This window comes from Cavia porcellus, unplaced genomic scaffold, assembly GCF_034190915.1.
Source record: "Cavia porcellus strain 051 isolate PalLab524CR breed Dunkin Hartley unplaced genomic scaffold, mCavPor4.1 scaffold_15, whole genome shotgun sequence".
Taxonomy (NCBI): Eukaryota; Metazoa; Chordata; class Mammalia; order Rodentia; family Caviidae; genus Cavia; species Cavia porcellus.
Genome location: NW_026947498.1, coordinates 2,286,377 through 2,304,238, shown reverse-complemented (window position 1 = coordinate 2,304,238; position 17,862 = coordinate 2,286,377). Strand labels below are relative to the sequence as shown.

Here is a 17,862-nt window from a genome sequence, read left to right as displayed (position 1 = left end):
CATTAAAATCATAGCACAGACCAAAAGGGCCATGTTCATTTGAAACCTGAACCTACATGAAGGATTTTTATAGTACGTTATACAATGAATTTTTGTGTTTCTCCAAAAAGCCCTGCCCCTAATGTGATGGTATTTGAAAACAGGGCCTTGGAAGGGTAAGTGGAATTAGATGAGGCCACGAATGTGAGGCCCCATGATGGTGTTGAACCCTTATAAAAAGAGATACCAAAGTGCCTCTCTCTCTCTCTCTCTCTCTCTCTATCTCTATCTCTATCTCTATCTCTCCCTTGATTTTGGACTTTCCAAACATCACAAGTATGAAGGATAATTTTCTGTTGCTCAGTCTACCCAGTTTATGCTATTTTGTTACAACAACCTACACAGACTAACACATCAAATATCAAAGACATCAAACAGGTATCAACTTATGAAAGTTGCATAGAAGCTTGATTTCCATGGTGTTCACGCGCGCCGCAGCCATGTCTTATCCAGCTGATGAGTATGAGTCTGAGGCTGCTTATGATCCCTACGCTTTTACCCAGGCGACTATGATATGCACACAGGAGATCCAAAGCAGGACCTTGCTTATGAACACCAGTATGAACAACAGACCTATCAGGTGATCCCTGAAGTGATCAAAAACTTCATCCAGTATTTCCACAAAACTGTCTCAGATTTGATTGACCAGAAGGTATACGAGCTTCAGGCCAGTCGCGTCTCTAGTGATGTCATTGACCAGAAGGTGTATGAGATCCAGGACATCTATGAGAACAGCTGGACCAAGCTGACTGAAAGATTCTTTAAGAATACTCCTTGGCCTGAGGCTGAAGCCATTGCTCCATAGGTTGGCAACGATGCTGTCTTCCTGATTTTGTACAAAGAATTATATTACAGACACATATATGCCAAAGTCAGTGGGGGACCCTCCTTAGAGCAGAGGTTTGAGTCGTATTACAACTGCTGCAACCTCTTCAACTACATCCTCAATGCAGATGGGCCCGCCCCCCTTGAACTGCCAAACCAGTGGCTCTGGGATATCATCAATGAATTCATCTACCAGTTCCAGTCATTTAGTCAGTACCGTTGTAAGACCGCCAAGAAGTCAGAGGAGGAGATTGACTTCCTGCGATCCAACCCCAAAATCTGGAATGTCCACAGTGTCCTCAACGTCCTTCACTCCCTGGTGGACAAATCCAACATCAACCGGCAGCTGGAGGTGTACACGAGTGGAGGTGACCCAAGAGCATGGCCAGAGAGTATGGACATCACTCCCTCTACAAGATGCTAGGCTACTTCAGCCTGGTGGGGCTGCTGCGCCTGCACTCGCTGCTGGGGGATTAGTACCAGGCCATCAAGGTGCTGGAGAACATTGAGCTGAACAAGAAAAGCATGTACTCCCGTGTGCCTGAGTGCCAGGTCACCACCTACTACTATGTGGGGTTTGCGTATTTGATGATGCGGCGCTACCAGGATGCCATCCGGGTCTTTGCCAACATCCTCCTCTACATCCAGAGGACCAAGAGCATGTTCCAGAGGACCACGTACAAGTATGAGATGATCAACAAGCAGAACGAGCAGATGCACGCGCTGCTGGCCATCGCCCTCACCATGTACCCCATGTGGATCGAGGAGAGCATCCACCTGCAGCTGCGGGAGAAATACGGGGACAAAATGCTGCGCATGCAGGAGGGCGACCCGCAGGTCTACGAGGAGCTCTTCAGCTACTCCTGCCCCAAGTTCCTGTCGCCCGTGGTGCCCAACTACGACAACGTGCACCCTAGCTACCACCCTAACTAACACCTTCCTGCAGCAGCTCAAGGTGTTCTCCGACGAGGTGCAGCAGCAGGCCCAGCTCTCCACCATCTGCAGCTTCCTCAAGCTCTACACCACCATGCCCGTGGCCAAGCTGGCTGGCTTCCTGGACCTCACCGAGCAGGAGTTCCGCATCCAGCTGCTTGTCTTCAAGCATGAGATGAAGAATCTGGTGTGGACCAGCGGCATCTCCACCCTGGACGGCGAGTTCCAGTCTGCTTCTGAGGTGGATTTCTACATCGATAAGGACATGATCCACATCGCAGACACCAAGGTTGCCAGGCGCTACGGGGATTTCTTCATCCGGCAGATTCACAAGTTTGAAGAGCTCAATCAAACCTTGAAGAAGATGGGACAGCGGCCCTGAGGATGTCCGCAGTGGTCAGTTTGGAACCTCTTTTCAAAACTTTGTGCCTGGGAAGAGTTCTTGTCCCTGTGAATCCTTTACCTCATCAGCTATCAGCAGAGTTGAAATTTATTCAAATGGAGGACTAAAATGTTACATGCTGATTTCAGTAAAGGGTCTTTGGAGCTAAAATAAATAAATAAATAAATAAAGTTGCATAGAAGTCCTACTATTGTTATATGGAAACATTCATCACTCTACAACCTGACATATCTACAGTTTTAGTACAACCCCAATAACAATCCAAGCAGATTTTAGAGCGAGCATGCACAGAAGGTAACAATCTGATTCTAAATTTTATGTGGAAATGCAGAGGGCCAAAAAAGAACCAAGACAATTTTGATGAAGAATAGAGTCAAAGACTTTTCCTAATTTATATCAAGACAAGTCATAAGCTAAGTAATGGTGTGCACTGTAATAATTTCACATAGGTAGACAAAGAGACCAATGAAACATACAGAACATGGAAACTTACAGGTATGCATCTAGACACTTGATTTATGGCAAAGATGACTCTGTGGTATGTTGGAGGAAATAATATTCTTACCAATAAATGATGTAAGATCAGTTAGATATTATAGACATAAAAAATAATATTGATATCTATGTATCAGAAGTATATATAAATATATATATAAAGAATTTCTGGAGGATCATAGATGTAAATTTGAAAGAAAAAGAACTTCTAAAATAATTCATTGAAAAATACCTTTAGTACTTTGAAGTAAACAAACCTTTCTTAAACAAGGTTCATGAAGTAATAACTATAAGGAGAAAGTCAGAAAACTGGACTTTAATACAATTAAGGATATATATTTATCAGAATCCACACTGAGAGTGAAATACTAAGCAGAAGAATGGGAGACCTAGGATATAACTCAGTGCTAGAGTGCTTGCCTACCATGCACAAGGCATAGGTGGTCCTGAGGACCACCAAAAAAAAAAAAAAAGGAACAGGAGATTATATTTGCAATATATGTATCAGACAAGGATTCTTATTTCAAGTATATAGAGAATTGTAAATTGAGAAAAAGACAATCCAATAGAAAAAAATGACCAAAATGCTTAAATAAGCACTTCACAAAAAGCATATACAAATTACTACAATTGCTATGAAAAAGTACATACTCTCATTAGTCACCACAGAAATACAAATCCAGCCAGAGTAACTAAAATGAGACTGGAGGAAAGATAATACCAGTTTCTGAGGAGGATGTGGAGTAACTAGAATGCTCCTTTGTGGGGATTTAAGAGAGGCAACCACTTTTAAAATGTTTAGCAGCATGCTCCAAATCTAGGTTTATGTATACCCAGATCCAATAATTTTTCTCATAAATATTTGTCTAAAAGAAATGTCTTGTGTCCAACCCAAATTTGTGTACTAGAATGTTCAGAGCAGCACTCATTAATGCCGAAAAACTGAAAACTACAGAATACTCTGAATGAATTTATCAGCTCACGTGCTTGCATTACCAAAATCAGCATGTGTAAACCCACCACCATCCCCAGGAGGCCACTGTGTGCTCTTCAGGCTCTGAAGTTTGGTTCCCTCTTCATTTTGCCCCTGGAGATCTCCTTTACCTTCTAATGAGCTCACTCTGCACTCAAAAGGCTGCCTGTGACAGTGAACCCAGAATATCAGGAAGTTTTGCAGCAGATGTGAGCCAAGGTTGCATAGTTCATAATGTCTCATCCTCCTCCTTTCACATTCCTACTTAGTGGTAGGAATTCTGGCTTTTTTTTTTTTTTTTCAGACTAACAGTAATGTCTGGTTGTAAAGAAAGAGGAGAAGAGAGGGAAGAAAAAACACATAGGATCAAAGGGGCAGAAGAGCATGAGCAAGGAGAATCCCTCCCTTGTATTCATCTGCAGAGAGTTCTGGAGAGTCAAACTATTGAGACACTGTCACACTCAACTCTCCAACAACTCAGTGCGACTATTCCTAGTAGCACTTTCTGTTGAGTGTGTCTTCCAGATTCAGTGTTAATAACCATGTTAGTTACCCTCTTCTTGTTGTGACAAAATACTTGAGATAAGCAATGTATGAGGAGAAAGGTTTACTTCGGCTCATGGTTTCAGAGATTTCAGTCCGTGGTCCCTAGGCCTTTCCTCTTGTCTTGGTGGAGTACACATGGTAGAAGAAAGCTGATCCCATGGAGACAGAAAACAAAAGAGAGGGGAAGGGGTCAGTTCCCATATTCCCCAGAAGGGCACCCCAGTGTCCTAACTTTGTTGCGCTAGACTCTACTTCCCAAGACTACTCATTCCCAGCAGCACCACAGACCAGCAACCAAGCCTGTAATACTTGGGTCTTTGGATAACATTAAAGATCTCAATCATAACAAAATTTTAATCCCCAAGGGCCAGGGATTTAGCTCATTGGCATAAGCATCTGCCTGGAAAACATATGGTTGTAAGTTCGATCCCCAGTACAGAAACACAAATTTAACACCAAAAGTCATGTTTTAGTGGGGTCTTTAAGAAGTGACTGCATCATGGAGGTTCCATCTTTATTAATAATTAATCCACCCATGGATTAATAACTTATCATAGGGCTTAAACTTAAGATGAGCTCCTCCGTCTGGCATGCTTGGTCCATCCTGCCAACAATGCCTTTTACCATGTTTATGATACAGCAGGCAGGTCCTCCCTAGATGCTGGGCAAATACCAGTGCCACACTCTTGGACTTCTCAGCCTCCGGAACTGTGCACTAAAGAAATCTTGATTCTTTACAAATTATAGTCTCGGGTATTTTAGAAGCATAACATGGGCTAAGGCGATATCATTTTCAGCCATGGAGCCAGACACTTGCGAAGATGCCAGAGCGGGGAGAAAGGAGATCTGAGTCTAGGTCTATCTAATCTAAAACTGATTCTCTTTCCTGTCCGCCTTGCTGCCTCTGGCTCCTCACCAACCCACTCAGCCTGCTGCCTCTTGACAGGAAGTAAGAGGCACAGACAGATAGTGCTCTAGTGGTGCTGCGCCCCAAAATGGGCGCTTCCGGAGCAAAACTGCCACAGTGAATAGCCTTGTAAACAACAGCCTCCAGCTGTTAGCCAGAACCTTCATACCTCTAGAAATAGGCTCTCTCTTGTCCACAGATCCCTGTCTGCAGACAAAAACTCCATCACCCAGGAGACCACAGCACAAAAAAGAAGAGAGAACAGGGTATAAATAAGATGCTAGATGAGCAGAGAGAAAAAAAAATGATTTAAAGGCAGAATATATCAGAAAGTAATAAGAAGGAATATTGACACGCAGACTTTCAAATTGCGTCTACCCTGCCCACACTGACACAAACGGGTCTGTATTTTCAACCATGTCGCATGCCCTACCTTGCAACCAAAAACAATATTTGCGCTTCACAGGCTGCACTGTGGTGTTTTATACACAGGATCACCTGGCATGGCTCCTGTCCCTGAGACTCAAATTAACATTTTCACGGTGAAGGGATGGGGGGGGGGGAGTGCAGAGGGTAGGCGCGGGGGAGGGGAGCAACCGTGCTCCGCAGGCCACACTCAGGCACTGACATTGCTAGGCTTGATGGATGCTGCCAGCGCTGTTGCTTAGCAACCCAATACCCTTCAAGACAATCCAGCAGCCTCGCTGGCTTGCAGAAGCAGGCAGGGCTGGCTTGGCGTGGCATTCGGCAAGGGAAGATAATAATGTTTTTTCCAGTGATTAATAATCATTTTCCTGATTTCTCATGTAGAGCCACATACCTGAGGCTACCCAGAGTTCTGCACTAGAGCGGGGCTGGAAAAAGCCCCGGGATTCCTAAGTTACCTCTCCCTGGGCTTCAGAGTAGTGGAATTTTACTGGCTGGTCTCATGACGCTTCCTTCCTCTATCGCAGGCCCTCACCGCAACATAAAGGCTGAGCTTTGTGACTCACCAGAATACCTTCAGATCGTTGTTTGCGGGCCGTTCATGAGTCATGATTCCTTCAGCTTTCCTTTTTTTTTCTCAGAACTGAAACACTTGACATTTTAGGATAAGGTTGGGGGCGGGTTTTTGTTTCTGTGGGGGTTTTTTTTGTTGTTGTTTTTTTTTGTTGTTGTTGTTGTTTTTAATTTTTCAAACCACTGCGTGGCTTTGTGTGCAAGTGCGGGGGTGTGCGGGCGAGGTGAACAATGGCACAGTACAGAGCAGTGATGTTTCGTGCGCCCGCATCAGTCACCTGGAAAGCAAGGAGGGTGCACCGAACCTGTCATTGGCGGGGTGGAAGGCTGGGCCGTATCTTAGCAGGGACAAGGGGCTGGTCAGCATCTTCCCCACCATCTATTCCATCCCCCAACAAAGAGGCCCGCTTGCCTTTTGTGCAACGCAGTAACGGTACCACACAAGGCTTTAGGAAAAATCCTGCAGGAATTTTAACCGACAAAGAAAACAAGTGTCTGAGATCAGAACAGAGAAGTGAGGTTGCCCCCCAGAAATTGTGCCAGACCAGACAGAAGGCTGGTCTTGGTTTGGGTTCTAATTCTGATGTTAATGAAGTGGGTGATAAACTTTATGTGCATCGCTGGGCATGAATCTCCCTCCTCTCCACAAAACCCACTACACCACAGATTTATTCACTTAGTGCTCTGTCCCCTGAAACCTGAATCATATACCGTTGTAGGCATGTCTGTGTCATTATCAGCTCTGATGTATAATAGATGCTCAATGCATGCTTCCTGTTTGTATGGACATGTAGATAAATGAAAGAATCAATTAACTAAGTCCAATTAACCTCCTGGATCTCCTGTTTGTTCCCATGTTCAACAGGATTGATTTGATATGCCCTGTCAGCTCACAGAAAAGTAATAGATATCTAAGAATTGTTGCAACCGAAAGCATTTTAAGAGCTACAAAATATCATGACACTGTAGAGCATTATTAGAACAGATAGTAATTATAAAAAATGTCCCCATTCAGGGATCAAGACCAATTCTATACATGCATGAATTGGGAAATGGAAAAGTTCAAGCTGCTATAAAATATTCCCCTATCAATTTTAGGTTACACAAAAATTTCTACAATATTTGCATCTTTGGATTAAGACATTGAAGATCAGTTTGAAAAATGTAAATGCTCTCTTGCAGTGATAGTGCACTAATCTGTCATTAACCTTAAGTGCTTTCGTTTAAACTTTTTCAATCCATTCCCAGAGCATAAGAGACCTAGGAATAAATATGAAACAGATGATTTTCTTTTTACTTTTCATTGCAGAGCTATTCAAACATACACAAATCCTGAGGCAATCATATGATAAACTCCTAGGTATGCATCAGGCAGAATCATCATCCGGTGACCAGTCTTATTCCAACCACTTCCCCCCGCCACATTGGATTATTTCAAAATAAATTACCAATTCATCACATTTCATCCATACCCTGCCATGGCTTGACTAGGCTTGTCCCCTCCAAAACTACTATTGAAGTTTGGTCTCAAACATGTGGGAGTGCTGAGTGGCCTTTAAGAGATGATTAAGAGATTGACTGACCATGGGGTGGGTTGTGATAAGGCTCATGTTCTGCTCCTTCTGCTTCTGCCCAGTCTCCACCAGGAGTTGACGCAACACTAGGTCCTCTCTAGGAGTCAAGTAAATGCCAACACCATTCTCCAGGACTTCTCAACCTCCAGAACTGTGAGCCACAGTCTTCTCTTATCAATTACTCAGTCTAAGGTAGCTTGTTATAGCAACAGAAAATGGGCTGAGACAAACCCTGAAATGATTTTGAAACATAACCACAATATTACTATTATACTTTAAAGATAATAACTTCTTGATATCATCAAACACCTAGTCAGTAGCCAGTGCTTAAATTTTCTTGATGAAACAGTCACGTTCTTTAGTTGATATTTTTCCTTTTTTATTAATATATATTTGCACGATATGATGGTTACATGCATTGTGGGAAGTTGATATGTGCACACATCTCATTTTAATTCTTTTTATTTTTCTTTTCCTTTCTTTCTTTTCATCCCCATTTGCAAAGGCTCTGACTTTTATTTTTCAGAGCAGTGTTAGGCTCACAGAAATACTGAGCAGAAGGGAAAGGAGCTTTTATACAGACCCTGCTCCCACCCACACACAACCTCCCCTACTATTGATGTTCGCCATGGTGGTGGTACCTTTGTATCACCAATAAACTTATACTGAAACATCGTTATCACTCAATGTTCATAGTTTACATCAAAATTGATTCGTGCATTGTAGATTATTTTGGATTTTGGCAAATGTGTGATGACCTTTCTAATCCACCTTTATAATATCAGACACAGTAGTTTCACTGCCCAAAAACTCCTCTCTGCTCTGCCCCCACTCCTGGCAACCACCGGTCTTTTTGTCTCCATAGCTTTGCCTTTTCCAGAAATGCAAATTCTGGAATTCTATATCGCATATAAAAATCTTTTCAGATTGGCTTCTTTCACTTTGTTATATTCACCCAGATTTCTCCCATGTCTTTTCCAGTCTTGATAGCCTATTTGTTTTTAGTACTAAATAATAATCTGCATGTACCCGTTTGTCTGTTTGTCTACTGAAAGATATGTTGATTGTAGCCATTTGGGAAATTATGAATAAATTTGCTGTGAACACCCATATGTGGGGTTTTGTGTGGATATAAATTTTCACTTCTTTGGGTAAGTATGAAAGAGTGTGATTGCTGAATTCACTGGCAAATATGTGTCTTGTTTTGTAAGACACTGTCATACTGTCTTCTAAAGTGGTTGTTCTCATCTTTTTTTTTTAATTTTGCATTTTCACCTGCACTGAGTAAATGTTCCCATTGCTCTACATCATCACCAACACTTGCTGTTGTCAGTATTTTGAATCTAGACCATTTTAATAGGTCTATAGTGATGTTTTATGGTCATTTTTATTTGCAACTCTTTGGCCACCTACGATGTTGAACATCTTTTCATATGCTTATTTTCCATCTGCATATTTTCTCTGATGAGGTGTCTGCTCAGCTATTTTGCTCATTTTTAATGCTCCTTTTCTTATTGTTGAGTTTTGGTGGTTCAGTTTTATAGTTAAATTAACATTAGATTCAGAACACTGCAGAGGCTAGTTCTAGAACTGGACCCATCGGAAGAAGGGTTTGAATTGCTCCCATTTCACTGTTTAGTCTGCCAGTTTCACAAGTAGCAAGAAAAATCCACACATGGAGAAGGACATAGATATGGAAGTCAAAACACAAATTACTCTTCCCCTCAGTGAGGATTCTCACCAGCTTCCCCCAGCTGCTCTAAAAATAACAAAGAGCTGGATTTTTTCAACTTTGGAACTGTAACATTTGATTATTTAATCCCATTACTAACATTTCTTGTAGATAAGCCAGACGTATTTTTATGACACCTCTGTTCCCTTGTAAAATGGGGGCAATAACAGGACTTACCTCATTGGGTTGTTAAGGGAGTTAAGGAAGATAATGTATGTAAAGCTCCTGGCACAGGACACCCATAATGAACATGGACCTGCATTGTTATTCCCAGTCTCCTTGGAAACAAAGCTGTGGGCAAGCTGGTGTTGGATGCACATCCTAATGGCCTACCATGGCCTCCTCCTCCTCTGGTTGACAAAACCCCCAGGCTGAAACAGTCCAAGCTAGTGTTACTCAAAATGTGGTTTTCAGACCACTTGCATTCCAATTACCCCTAACAATTATTTAAAAGGCAAATCTCTAAGCCCTTGCAAATTCTAACAAACATGAAAATTTGAGACCTTTTGCTTTAAACTTGGTGTAGGTGTTAAGAAGACTTTCCCAAACAAAGGAAAAGATAGGTATACAGCAAAAGGGACCTGGGACCTGGGATGCGAAGGTGAGAAATAGACCCTGGCCATCCCTTCAACTACAGAATGGAATTAATACCTTCCTTGTGGATAATACATCCCATTAATCAATTAGCATAAGATGTTACGTACTTGTATTATTATTATTATTATTAGTCTATTTCCAAGAACCTAAATATAGAATTCCTATTTACAGCTTCCCAAAAAAAGACCATGTGGTCAAATGATTTCCATAATAAAAGACATCATCCCTGGGATTCTCATCCATTCATTCATTCATTAACAAATATTTATTGGGTGTCAGTGCTTTGCCAGGCTCTGTGCTGGCAATAAACCAGGGAACAAAGCATCACATTCCCTACCCTCTTGTACACAAGGGCCCTGAAATATCCAAAGACAAAGACAGGACAAGGACAAATTTAAAATGGAGCTCACACAATTCTAGACCTAGAAAAGGGTCGTCAGGGACACATGCTCCACTTCCTTCACTGAGATGGTGGGCAAAACAGGCAAAGCCATCATAACACCAAGAAGACAAGTTCCCTGGCACTGGAAATGCTTCTTGCCTTGAGTAGTTTACCCTTTGCTGCACAAAGAAAAGCAAAGAAGCAAAACGACATTAACTGCCCTTTCTCTGTGTGATCAGAATGAAGCACTTAAGTTGACAGTAACAGAACTCTTCCCACTTAATGCCATGGTATTAAATTTATATATTTGCAGCCAGGCATGGTGGCTCACGCCTGTAATCTCAGCACTCAGGAGGCTGAGGCAGGTGGACTGCTGCAAGTTCAAGACCAGCATAGGCTACAAAGTGAGCTCAAGGCCAGCCTGAACTGCACAGCGAGACCCTGTCTCAAAAAAAAAAAATTCTGTATTTGTTTGGTTGGGTTTTTTGAAACAAGGGTCTCACTTTGTGGCCCAAACTGCCCTTGAACTCGCTGATGACTCTCTTGCTTCACCTTCCTGAGTGCTGGGATTATAGACATGCCCCACCACACCCAGACCCTAAATTTGTGTTTTTCATTTAATTGAAATGCAGGTTATAAAACAATCTACAAAGTGGGTCTCACTGTTATAAACAATGTATTTGTGGTGCATAGTAATGGCACTGTGCAAACCAAGAGCTCAAATTACGGGAGCTTCTCACTTTCTTCTTTGTATTCCTGGAACATTTTCAGAAATTTCTAAGTTTATAATGAACACAAATTACTTCTGTACAAGATTAAAATGTTGTTGCAGCATCAGTGTTTCTGCCTTTTTTGACTCTAAACCCATTCATGAAAAATTTCTAGAATCTAATTGTCCATACCTAAAAACTGCACTCGGTCTTTGTCTTCCACGGAAGAGAGGCAACCCAAAGTAGCATCCTTTGCCAGAACTCCTCTGAGGGATTAGGTTTACCCAGGCAAGAACTATAAACTCTTTCATAAATATTGCTGGTGCCTACCAAGTGCCATGGAGGAGGTCAAACACACATAAGACGTGATCTTCAAGACACTTGTGATTCGGCACTGGAACAAAGGCATAAACACATACGAAGCTTTCTAACACAACGGGAACAGAAGCGCAGCATTGTTGGGCCACTGAGGGCAGCGTGTTTTGGAGGCTGGGGGAGCCAAGTGGTACACAGGAGACAGACAGCACTGCTGCAGGACAGGGCTGAGGGTAATAGGGAGCCACCAAGCGTTTTATTTTTAAATCGGGACCATGACACAATAAGATCAGTATCTCAGAAAGATTCGGTCTAGGGAATGCACAACTGTATTGGAACAAAAGAGAAAGTAGCAGGAGGGAGGAAAATGATTGTAATAAAGGTAATGGGGAGAAGTTCAGGTCCATTCAGCCACCAAGCAGGCAACTCTGAACACGTGGCTTCTACTGCCTGGAACCAGTTATCTCCCCAACAAGTCAGGGAGTTGTGCTGGAATCTCTAAGGTCTTTTCCAACTATCGAAATTTACTTTCTTCCTTTTTTTTTTTTTTTTTTTTTTTTTTTTGTCTTTTTCATTTTTTTCGGTACTGGGGATCAAACTCACGATCGCCTGCTTGCAAGGCAGGTGCTTATGCCACTGAGCTAAATCCCCAGACCCAAAAATTTACTTTCATGATCCAGACAAGAGCACTAAGGCCTGGGCAAGTGTGGTACCACGGTGAGAAGAGAGAGGCACAGCGTCACTCCAGCGCATCTTGCTTCAGGAGCTGTAAACCATTTTTAACACAGGGATGCCAATGGCTTGGATCTGTCTCTCAAAGGCTTGACAGCCAGCCTGGTGGGCTATTGGGCCATAGTGGAAACTTCAAGAAGCAGGCCCCTGTGGAAAGAAGTGAGATGGCTGGGGACATGTCCTTGAAGGGTCACTGGGATCCCTGTCCTTTCTCTCTTGCCCTTAGCTTCCTGCTCACTGTAAAATGAACAGGCGTCCTTTGCCACCTGCTTCATCCAGGATGCACTTTGCTGCCACAGGGCCAAGAGACTGGACTGAAACCACGAGCCAGAAGAAAACTTCCTCCTTTTAAGTTGTTTGTTTCTGGCGCCTCCATCCCAGTGACAGATATGTAGGATTTCGTCCTCCTATTTTTTTAACTGGGAAGCTTTGCAGCTTTTGTTACTCTTTCCAATTGAGGAAGAATTCATATACTATAAAATTCATAGCCACCAAACTGTGCAACAAATTCCAGAAGATTCCCATCACTCCCCAAAGAAACACCTTACCCATTATGGTCACTCCCCATTTGCCTCCCTCCAGCCCTGGTAACCACTAAGCTTTTGATTGCTGTGGATTACCAAATGGAATCAAACAACCTATGGCCTTTTATGTCTAGCTAATTTACTCAGCATCATTTTTTGAAGGTACATTTGTATGGTAGCATGTGTTAGGACTTTATTCCTTTTTAGGATCTAATACTATTTCGCCGTATTGATATGCCACGTTTGTTTACCCACGCATCCACTGGTGGGCATGTGCATAGTTTCCATTTTTCCACAGTGCATTGATTCTTATCTTCTTGTTTATCAGAAGAAAGGTATGACATGTGCTATTTGAATTTAAAAAGAAGTGGGACTTAGAGTGTCGCTGCTGGAGAGGAACAATCTAGCCTGCATCTGCGCTGACCATAGCATTCATTCTAGTAAGTCTTTCCATAGATACTGCTGGGATAACCAAAGTATTTGTTCCTCCGAGAGAGTGTGTGACTTTAAGTGGAAATTTTTGACCATCAAAGCCCATTGCATGGATTTAAAAATGCCACAGGATTAGAGGATAATCTTGAGCTTTCATGTTCTGCCAATGAGAGGGAATTGAGTTTGTGGATTCCCAGGCGTGACCAAGGCCACGTTTCAACCTACGAGTGACCTGCTTTTCATTCTGTAAACAACCAATTCAGGTCCAGGCGTATCAGCAGTTCAGCTTTACTTCCCCTTTCCCACAGTCCAAGCTGTGTATTTTTATGAACTACAAAAAAAAAAAAAAGAAAAAGAAAGAAAGAAAGATCACCAAACTATTATTGTTCATGTGAGAAGATTCAAGATGACCTTGTCTCTTCCTACATCAAACTGAATTAAAAGTAAGGCCAATAAAATATTTATCCACCTAATACAAGATCTCTGTATCTAAATAGAAAAAAGAAGAGAAAACAGCTCTATGCTTTTTTCTCTTGTCACTTACTGTAATATTTAAATTATCATAAAGGCCAGAAAAAAAGAGAATACTCTTAAAATTAGAAATTTTGTCACCAAGAACAAATATTTACTAAATATTATAATGAACCAGGAAGAGTAAATTGTTCCATGGTCTCAGAATACAAGTATGGAGAAAAGATATAACCATTACAATCACCAGAGTTTGCTAGTGGATAAGGATAAGATTTCCTTGGGGCTACTGCCTGCGAATGGTGGTTACACCTGTAATTTGACACTCAGGAGGCGGAGGCAGGAGAACCACTGAAGAGGCCAGGGCCAGCTTGGGCTACAGAGTGAGTTTCAGGGTTCTTGAACTACATAACAAGAACCTGTCTCAAAAACAAAACAAAGTAAAGCAAAACAAAATAACAACAATAAAGATTCCCTTGGGCTATGGAAATTTTTGGAATTACAGAGTGGTGATGATAGCACGACTTTATGAATATATGAAAAATCATTGAAAATCACTTTAAAAGGGTGAGAGGAGTTGGGGGCAGATGTGATCCCCAGCACAGCAACAACCAAAAAAACTAATAAATCAATCAATAAATAAAAATAAAAGGGTGTGTGAATTGTATCTCAATAAAATAAAATTGCACATTTGCATAGATTTTATAGAGTGACATATTTTGCCTGGAGATGGAGAGCCAGGGAAATTTTCCTTCAAAATAGAGATTTGCTATAAAACAAAAACTGTAATAAATCTCTCTGTGTTGTTACTACCCAGAGGCCTCCCCTACTGTCCCCACAGCAAGGGCTCAGCTGCAGGCCCCAGGTCACACGATGCCCCCCGCTTCCCTGGCTCACCAGACCCCCACGGCACAGTCCCGAGCAGAGCTCTGGAAGTTCTTTGCCCAGGAATGTGTTTGGCTGTGTTTTATGCCTTCTACCAAGCCAGGACCATGAAGGGCATTGCTCAAGAAGGTTAAGGTTAAATAATAATTTCACACCAGAAAAGACAGTGGACAGCAAGCTGCCTGGCACTGGTCACTGCTCTAGAGCCATGGGCCAGCCTACAGCCAGACAGGACACTGGCCCCTGGCAGAGGTTGGGGATGGATAGTGTAGTGGTGGAGTCCAAGGTCTTTGGGGAAAAGCTAACTGGCCAGCTGTGTAATCTTGGGCTCATCCCTCAGCCTCCCTAAACCTCAGGTTCCTCATCCATAACATCGGGATTGATACAGGGGAATAAAACACCCAACCTAGTCTATGTCTGATATGAGCTCATGTTCTCTAAAATCAAAGGAACAATGGAGGTTAAAGAACAGAAATATTTATTGAGAGAAAAAAAACTTCTGTCTGGGAGAAAAACAGAAAGGGTCCCGAGTGGGTTGCCAAAGATTGTCTTTGCTAGATACTTTTATAGAGTAAAACCAAGGAGCTGAGATGGGTCCAACAGGGGAAAACATGGGAACAGGAAAAATGGGCATAAAGTGGGACAGAACTATGGTTAACCAATAAGATTAGTTGCTCAGATAAAATTGATTAAAACTGGGACAAATGAGGGGCTGGGGATTTAGCTCAGCAGCATAAGTACATGCCTTGCAAGCAGGCAGTCGTGAGTTCTACCCCAGTACCAATAAAAATGAAAAAAAAAAACAAAAAAAAATTGACAAAAAAAAAAAACTGGGACAAATGGGGAAGTGAGTCACGTAGCAAGTAGCATGCTTAGAGAGCAGGGACTCTCCCTGTAGGGGTTAGGGCCACGACTCCTGGCTTCCTCAAGGTGATCCATAACTCTTTGGAAATCAGTCCCTGATGTTTATCCTTAGGGTGTGGCTGTATTTGCTTTGCCTTTTGTCTTGAGATCTGGCCCACAGCAGAGGTGTGTGTCTCCTGCGAGGTTACAAGGTTTCTGTTCTTCTGCACTGGCTCCTTTGAGGACTCAGCCCTGTCTGACTGCCTGTCATATTTCTAACTAACTCAGCTGTCTATAACAGGATGATTCTATGTGGAATCAGCCTGTGGACTGCGAGAGGATTAAAAGAGCAAATGGCTCTAAAGTGACAGGCCTAGGCTGAGTAAGAGTGCTATGGGAGTGATTCTCTCCTCCTGGGCTGTCACTCTGGACTGGTTTATGGAAGGGAGGGTTTGCCACACCTCACAGCCTTCAAAGGTGCTGGGTACATCTTGATCACCCTCCCTCTCAGACATCCCATCCTAAAATAAGACTGTGGCTAAGAAGCAAGAGTTCAGGGACACTGGGGACCTTGAGTGGGATTCCATGATGGAGCCAACAAACCAGGTCTTCACACCCCATCATTTTTCAAAGGCTCTAAGCCATTCATGGCCAAGATATCAAAGAAAGGCGCCTGATAGTTTATTGGACTCTCCCAGGTCCACCTTGAAAACAGGAAACCGCCAGGCCCATTGCAGGAGCACTCCGTGGGAGCCTCTAGGGAGGGACTCTGCATTTCCCCAGGCTCCAGCGCCCCTCCTGAGCTGCAGTGTAAGAGCCAGGCATTGGATTCAAGGAAACACACTCCGTGGCCAGCACTCAAAGCAGTCAATGCTGAGCACATTGCAAATGCTAACGACAATTTTTTTCCCTAATAAACAGAAAGAATAAAAGACTCAAACTGGGTGAGATAGCACACCCCTGTAATCCTAGCATTCTGAGAGACTGAAGCAGGAAGACCAAGCATTCAAACTCAGCCTAGGCAACTGAGCACCTTAGCAAGAGCCTGCTTCAAACAAACTAATAAAAAAGTGGAGCCTGAGGTTATAGGAAGGCTATGGGTTTAATCCCTGCTATCATTAAATAAATAAACAAATAGGTTGGAAAAATAAAAATTGCAAATGAAGAAATAAGTGAACGAAATAGCTCATTTCTTTGTTCCTCTTCCCATTTTTCTGGAAGGAAAAACTACTAAAATTCATGGAGAGAATTTTTCCTTAGTACTAAAGCAACATGAGATTGATGCTTAGAAACTTAGAAAATGCAAAAGAGCATCAAGGAAAAGACAAACCACCACTCATACATCGCCACTGTTACAGTCTTGCAGTGCTCCTTCTGGCCTTTGTACAACACATATAAGTAGCTGATTATTTAACAAAAACATCATCATATTACATGCTGAAAGCTCCACTGAATCTGTTTTGTTTATTTTTTCTAATATATTAGCATACTCTGAATATTTCCTCAGGTCAACAATTCTTCCTCAGCATAATCTTAAATAGCAGCACCCTATTTCAATCAGTAGAAAGAAATGACTACCATGAACAACTACTTCTAGAATATTCTCAGGAAATCTTTGGGTTAGAGTTCAAGTCAGAAAACCATCCAGGCCTCAAGAATATTAACCAATCTGGATTATAAAAACAACAGTGATTCAGGGCTGGGGATTTAGCTCAGTGGCCTAAGCGCCTGCCTTGGAAGTGTATGGTTGTGAGTTTGATTCCCAGTACTGATTTAAAAAAAAAACAGTGATTCTAGGGTGAGCAACAATGTCACCAATCACAAAAGGAATGTCACTGCCACAAGTGAACTGATTTGATCCAGTGATAGTGAGATGGTACAAACTTTATTTTTTGATGAGCAACCACTTTGAGAACCATACAGTGATGCTCTGCCAGCTGGAGTGATTTATTTTTATCATTTCTTTCTCTCTCATTGCTTCGATTAGTTGCCAAGATATGACAGGAGTTGTGGTCTGTTTGGAGCTCTGTGTAGAAGAAAAATTCTTACAAATTAAAAGACGTTTTTGAGAAACCTCAGCGCTTATAAAATGATGAGCAATTCAATTCTGTGTTATACTGACATCCACATAGGTTTCTTCTTGAATACTGAAAACAGGAAAGGTGATTTTTAAAAATTAAGCTGATCTAGCTGGGCACAGTGGTACATGCCTGCAATCCCAGTACTTAAGGCTGAGGCAGGATCACCCAGTTCAAGGCCAGCCTGGAATACATGGAGAGACCCTGTCTCACAAAACAAAAAAAGTGAAACTGATTCAAAGGGAGTCACAATGGTGCCCTAAAGGCAGGCCAGTCTTGGTTGCCTTCCCCGCCTGTGGCATCCATCATGATAATTAACAGCAAACGCATGCCTGCTACAGGAAGGAATGAAGGAGTGAATTAAGGAATGGATTTCAAGCCATGGGATATAAATAGTCTGAATACTCTGCTCTGCGGATTTGCCCTTGGTTTCCAAAGACCACCCCAATAATAGCCCCATCATTTCTTAA

General features: G+C 42.3%; 1 protein-coding gene across 1 annotated transcript; it reads left to right on the top strand.

Annotated features, from left to right (window-relative positions):
• Positions 1-479: 479 nt before the first annotated feature.
• On the top strand, positions 480-2,352 carry LOC100725794 (eukaryotic translation initiation factor 3 subunit L-like). The gene is given in 4 exon segments (XM_063224444.1): positions 480-533; positions 536-1,238; positions 1,241-1,791; positions 1,793-2,352. Coding segments are annotated over 4 exon segments (1,695 nt in total). The 3' UTR covers positions 2,180-2,352.
• The last annotated feature ends 15,510 nt before the right edge of the window (positions 2,353-17,862 follow it).